We start from the raw sequence: 7,015 nt of genomic DNA on the forward strand, positions 1-7,015 counted from the left end.
AGGCTGTGATCAGGCCTGACACAAGGTATGGATCCTAAGAAAGTGGCCAGTCAGTGTATGTGCTTAATAGCACACGCAACACTGCTCTGTGATCCAAATACACAGTGTGTCCCCTAAACTAGAGAATCTGTGTGATCCTGCCGGAGACGCTGCAGCAGCTGAAGTCAAGTGAAGCACAAGAGAACACAGCGGATGCAGCATGGCACGAAACTTTATTATTCATCATCATGTCACAACACAAGCAGCTCCGGGCTGCAGCAATATAAAAAGAGAGAGAGAGAACGTTTATACATTAAAATCACACACAAGCCAGTGAAGAATGACAAAACAAAAAAAAAATCACAATTTTAGAGATTTTAAAAGAGGTTTCTATCCTTCCCCGGGTTGCCAGCCTGCTAGGGTGATTCTGGTAGTAATAATCACTAGACAGTTTGCGAGGACAGCTTGAACATTAGTACGTTTTAGAAAATGGCTGTTTACTCTTAAATTTGCTATTTTTAACATTCAAAACTGCAGCCCTGTTAGCCAATCTAATATAACTACATGGATATCCATGCCCATTTGTAATAGAATATATGTGGAAATGTTAAACTTGGTATCTGACAGTAGTCTTCCTGCAAGTTACTTGTTTTTCCCCCAGAGTCAAGGATCACCACACTCAAGGGCAGTCCCAGTTCCACTACCAGTTGACCAGCTCGAATGAATTAGTTCAACTGGTATGGACTGGAACAATTTTTCACATCCGGCAGCAGACACAACCCCATTTCAAAATTATTAATAAAAAATAAAAAAAAACACACACCACACCGCACAAACAGTACAAAATAATTTGAATAAAAGAAATACAAATCTGCATTATTATATACAAAGAGACAAACATTTATTGAATAACATTTTCTCTCTATTGCATTAGACCTCAGGATTAATGATATTTACATGACATTTACATTTACAAAAGATGCCATACATCGGGGCTTAGATACAATCAAAATTACAGCAGGGCCGTAGTCCTTATAAATTAGAACTATGGCAGTGCCATAAACTTCAGGGTTGGAAATAAGACTCCATTGCATAGCAGTTTCACCAATTCCAGGTTTACCAGGTATAGTTACCAGCTTGAGTCCTGGATGGTTCATTTGAACAGGGAACATGTTTGAAACACACACCTGGCATGCTTTGTCCTTTCATATGTAATTTAATTTACAAGAATACTTTATTTTAGTGTGGCAAAGGGGGTATACATGTTAACATGCACAAGGAAAATAAATAGACCAATAAATACAAAATGAACGTTTATAATCACCTTTTTAATTACATATGGGCAGGGGCGGAGGCAGTAATATATACCCTGAGAATGTAGACCTGACCTACACAAGAACAATAAAATCATCAAATAAATAATTAAATTACATGTTTCGAAGTTCAGTCTTTACACAGCAAATTCAGTATGATAACAAAACTGATAATAATGTTAATGGCATTTAAAAAAATAACTTCACAAAAAGCTACAGAAAGTGTATCCGTTGAAAACAAGACTCCCTTTGCACAGCAGTGTGAGCAATACAGCTTTTACCATGAGCTTCATGAAATCAGATACATTGGAGTTGAAACGGACTGTGCATTGGACTTAACTTCTGAAAACAGTTAGACAAAACTTTAATAACTCAAGCCTTACCCAGAACATTACTCCAGTGTACTGAAAAAAACCTAAAAACAAACCTGTGTTTATATACTGTAGCAGTATATTTAACTTTAAAAAGACCATCTGCTGCAGGGTTGGAATAAAACAGTTAATTAAAAAAGACAAATTCCTGTGGGAAATCCCAAAACCATCTCACTTAATTTACACTCAGCGACAAGAATATGCATAGTGCATAATGTACAATACAGAAGCTTGCAGAACATTCCATTGGACATCACAAAGCCCAGTGTACAAACGGGTCTACATGGAACCAGGACCAAAGTGCTTCAGCGTCCACAGTCACTGCGCCACAGTCTTCAGAACGTCCAGCCCACTTGTCTCTGATCTGGTGTCTTCACATTGCAGAAGGACAGTGAGACGCGCCGTCAAATTCCAGACATCTCTGGCAATAAAGTTCTAGGAGAGAGAGAAAAAAAAGTCAGGAATCCGAAGCATAACACAGCCACACATCTGATACAGCTTAAATACCTGAGGAACAAACTCATTTTAATGGGCTTTGTCCAAGGTACAAATGGAATTCCTGGCACCTAGAGTAATTCTGCACTCAGTCTCCCCCCCCCCCCCCCCCCCCCCCTCCCCCCCCCCCCCAGGGGCTTTTGGGCTCATTGTACCCCCTCCCCCCCAAACACCCCCCCCCCCGTCCCCCGCCCCCCCCCCCCCCCCCCCCCCCCCCCCCCCCCCCTAACCCGCCCCCCCCCCCCCCCCCCCCCCCCCCCCCCCCCCACCCCCCCCCCCCCCCCCCCCGACCCCCCCCCCCCCCCCCACCCCCGACCCCCCCCCCTCCCCACCCCCCACCCCCCCCCCCCCCCACCCCGCCCCCCCCCCCCCCCCCCCCCCCCCACCCCCCCCCCCCCCCCCTACCCCCCCACCCCGCCTCACCCCCCCCCCCCCCCCCCCCCCCCCCGTCCCCCCCCCCCACATGTACCCCTTACTGAAGCCTGAATAGGAATATGTATTTCAGGGAGCCCCAAACTACCTGTTCCCAGCCTATAGAGACTTAAAAACATAAGCAAGCTATTTCATGAACTGTACTGCCATGTCACTGCACTCCTGAGCTATTTAGACAGGGCCAGATTAAGACATCTAGAATACCTCCGTTTTTTTGGCCTCTATCAGGTAACTGCGATTGCTATCTGTGTGTACAGATCTGTGAAAAGTGCAACTAGAGGACAAGGCACGTGCAGGTTGGGTTTTTTTAAATGCTACCTGGTGTTCACATTCATTGACGCTGCTTTGCATTGATTTGCATGTCAAGGTAAGAACGCTGCAAAGGAATGGCTGGAGTCTGTATCGATGGATGAAAATGTTACCCGGGCAAAGGGCTTTCATTTTCAAAGCCTGGATTTTCAATAAGTGCGTTACAAAGTTGCCACAATAGGCAGGAGATCTACTACATAACAATGACACGCTAGTTCAAACTACTGTATGGTATGTTGTGGACAAAAGTGTTGTATCACCTAGAATTTTAGGATTGAGACAATTTATATATAAAAAAACAAACTGTATGAACATAATTTTGATCTTTTACTTGTCATGTAATCAAAGAAAATTACAAAATGATATCTCAAAAGTCTTCCGGAGTACATAATAGTAATGCAGGATTTCAGGTTTGATTTTGAAATGTCACATTTGCCAGTTTTTTTTTTTTTTTAAAAGCGGTATGGAATTGAGTATGTTAATGTAACATTATTCAGCAGGTTTCATTCGACTTTATAAAGCAAAACGAGTTAATGCTATAGGGTGAAACCACAACTGTACATCATTTCAGTAAGAGTGTGTTACAGTGCATGTTAAAATATCTGAAATGTTATTAAAATACATGTTTTCAAAGAATTTTTAGTAATGCAAACAGTGAAGCTTTTCACATTTCTAAAACCTGTAATAAATTTAAATCAGTCAGCTCATTAGCACTGCTCTATTGGTGATCTCTAAACCATCTGCGAATCAATTTCAAAGCTGGGAACGCCTACTCGGCAAGTCCAGAGATCAAGCTAACCTTTTTAAATCTCCCACACGAACTCTGTTAATAAATGCCAACCCAATTCCATGGCTGCATGGCTTCAATATATTGAAGGACTGACCGCAGACACTGTTCCAATGGGTCGTTTTTACAGGGGAATCCCTTTGAAATAGAAGTCTCTGGTCAAACCACATTGCCTTCAGTTGATTTAAAAAAAACACATCAGAGATCCTCTATAGTCAGATTATTTCTTAATTGTATATAATTTCTGTATGTTTTACACCTCTGCACCGCATGCTTTCTTAAACTGAACATGTTAAATAGGCACTCATTTCTCCTATGGATATTTGGCAACTGCACAAAGATGAAACAATAAAATATGAATGCAGTCCTGCCATTTACTGGCTTGATTAATGACTCTGGGGAGTGGAGGGAGGGAGCGGGCTCCATTACGAAATGCTAATCCTGGTAGCTCCCCGCACCCTTTCAAGTTTGAAATGAATGAAACATTAGTATTGAATTGGTTGTTACTCGGCATCCCTCACCCCTTCCCTTGCCTTCAGACACTCTCTGTGCCGGGAGCTATTAACAGCTGCTTGGGGCTGCAAAGCCACGCATTGCACGGGCACCTTTGACCCCTGGTTGCGGTTGAGCAAGGCTCCAGAGCAAGGCTGCCACATATGGACGGGGGACGGGGACGGGGACGGGGACGGGGACAGGGACGGGGGGCTGGATCACTAACTGGCTGCTGCAGCTCTCTTAACTTCCAGAAACCAGAGACTGTCTCAGACATGCAGCTGTAAATATAGCCCAAGACTTACTGAATCTGCCTGCCAGGCTACCTAGCTACACAATCACAACCCAGACACACAACACAGAAACGCTCTTTAAGAAAGGCAAAGTTCGAGGTCATACAGTTTTAATTCGACGGCTTGACTGTAGTATCCTGGTGAAAAGGAAGTGAGTGGATAAGTGTGATTCTGATATAAAATCGGCACCTAAAATAGAGCAATGGAAATCTGTGGGAACAGGAACATAAAATAAAAAATAAAAAAAAACTGCTGAAGGTTGTCAAAAATTGATACTCATCTGAAAATAAAACCTACCATTTATTACTGAATCAGATGCTTAATGTGATTAAAATGGAGATCCACAATCCTGATTACATTACATTTTCGTTGTACTGGTTTTGCAGTATGACCACTATTAACCTCAGGATCACACTGAACTGGAATGACCCTTAGGCCTTTTATGCTGGGCTAGTCCTGCCCCTACAGTTTACTTACTGTTAGTCTACAGAGCTATGCTGACCACATTAACACTTCACTCCTCAGGAGTGAACCACCTTAAAAAAAAAAAAAACACACTGTTTGCTTTTGCTCAACAGCAAGCAGCCATCGGGAGCTCTCTGTGCAGCTTTCAGGTCCAGTATTTACCCTCTATATACATGGAGACAATTTAAGGTGGAACAGCAGCAGGATTCTAAATGCAAATAGTGGCTCATATTTCTAAAGGATGTCTGACAACTGTTACTTCTTTTGTGAGCTAAACTAAAATCAAAAGCAGTCAGGAGTTTGAACTGAGGAGACGGAAGCCTAATGACAACCCAGAGATACCACCTTAAAAAATGACCTAGGTAACGAAACCTGACTCCACCAAGCAAGTGTTGCAACCGTGAGGCATGTCAGAAACATGTGCCTCATTGTGGAAGGGTTAGATTCTATACCCGTCACGAAACTGCTTTTAATTGCCAAAAAAGAACAAAGTGCTCACCTGAGAAATGCACGTTTTCAGGGAGTTACAGGCCAATATAAAGACTCTTCTAATTGGCAGCACAGAATTCATATCATCTTGTTTAGTCAACACACAGCACTCTGCTTCAAAAGGAAGCTCTATTCAATACAGTCCTGTTTAACCAGTTACAGGCACCCTGCCTGAAGCAAGCAGCGTCACACTTGCACCATACAAAAGCTGTGTGACGCTGCAGCTAATGCAACACAAGCAAGACTAAAAAGGTCAAGAAGACTGACTAACCCTGTGAAAATCCTTCACTGTTCTGTCATGCAATTTCTATTTTACATTGTGCAACTGCCTACAGCTTTTTTTTTTTTTTTTTTTTTTTTTACATCAATGCTCCTATTAAACTCACCTTCCACACACGGTGTCCTCCCGACGTTCTAGGAAGAGAGGTATTTCCAAGTGCTGACGAAAGCAGTAGGTATGAGCGAGTATGGCACGCTGGTGACACTGTCCCAAGTGTCTGTAGAGGGATCGTAGCAGTCCAATGTTTTACAGCGCTGGGCGCCAAAATAGCCACCCACTACATATAGTCTGTTCCCCGACGCCACCGCGTGGCAGCTTATCCTCTTTGCCATGACGTCGCCAAATTTCGACCACTGGTACGTCTCACTGTTGAAGCGGTAGGCTGAGCTGGCTGAGAATTCAGTGTCCCCTCCGATCACTATGATGTGGTTTCCCAGGCTGGCCGCCGCAGTGTAGCGCCAAGGCTGAGGGCAACAGGTGGGCACCATCCACCGATTCTCACAAGGGTCAAAGCACTGGACTTTGGGCAGTCTCTCCCGGTTGACGCTGGTGCCACCGAAGACAAAGAGTTTCATTTTGGCCCCGACCACTGCAGCATTGCTGACGCCCTCCCGGAGAGGTGCCACAAGGGTCCATTTGTTGGTCTGGGGGTCATACTGCTCCACTTGTTTGAGGGACACGGACGGGGAGGCAGGGAACGAGCCAGCCACGGCAGTGTGGCCGCCAACCACGTACAACATGTGATCGAGCTCAGCTGATCCGTGGCCAAACCTGGCCACCAACATTTGCGCCGCTTTGGACCACTCGTCGTGGAGGGTGTCGTACACCCACACGTCTTTGGAAGCCCCATTCGCAGAGCCCCTCCCGCCGGTCACGTACACCTTGCAGCCGATCGCACAGGCGCTGCACTCTTTGCGTGGGCTGGGGATGTCCGTCTTGGGGGTGATCTCATTGGTCTTGCGGTCAATCATGTACACCTTGTCGCACATGAAGGTCTGGCCGCCCAGAAGCAGGAGCACCTGGTTGACCTTGCGGGGGCGGGCACAAAACCCAGTCACCACCCCGTCATTCTGTAAGATCCTCATCTTGCACCTAACGGCGTCTTCCACGATCTCCAGGCCCAGCTTGTGGCCGACCACCAGCTCTTCGGCTGCCACGTTCTTCAGAAGGTAGGACTCGGGCAGCAGGGCCAGCCTCACGCAGCGCAGCAGTTCCGGGAGGTCCTCGTGCCGTCGCCCCAGGTCGTACTTCACCCAGTCGATGACCGCCTCGTACACCAGGATCTCGTCCTCCACCTCCAGCTCCTCACT

The 7,015-nt window shown here is 45.6% G+C and overlaps 1 protein-coding gene across 1 annotated transcript in view; it reads right to left on the reverse strand.

Annotated features, from left to right (window-relative positions):
• Nucleotides 1-1,737: 1,737 nt before the first annotated feature.
• The window catches only part of LOC121301622 (ectoderm-neural cortex protein 1-like), an 8,808-nt gene continuing 3,530 nt past the window's right edge, over nucleotides 1,738-7,015 (reverse strand). The window contains exons 2-3 of the mRNA XM_041231173.1: nucleotides 5,812-7,015; nucleotides 1,738-2,098 (exon numbers count right to left, since the gene is read on the reverse strand). The exon at nucleotides 5,812-7,015 is cut by the window's right edge and continues 614 nt beyond it. Coding sequence (XP_041087107.1) covers nucleotides 5,840-7,015 — 1,176 coding nt within the window. The 3' untranslated portion in view covers nucleotides 1,738-2,098; nucleotides 5,812-5,839. The remainder of the gene's footprint in view (nucleotides 2,099-5,811) is intronic.

This window comes from Polyodon spathula, chromosome 27 (assembly GCF_017654505.1).
Source record: "Polyodon spathula isolate WHYD16114869_AA chromosome 27, ASM1765450v1, whole genome shotgun sequence".
Lineage (NCBI taxonomy): Eukaryota > Metazoa > Chordata > Actinopteri > Acipenseriformes > Polyodontidae > Polyodon > Polyodon spathula.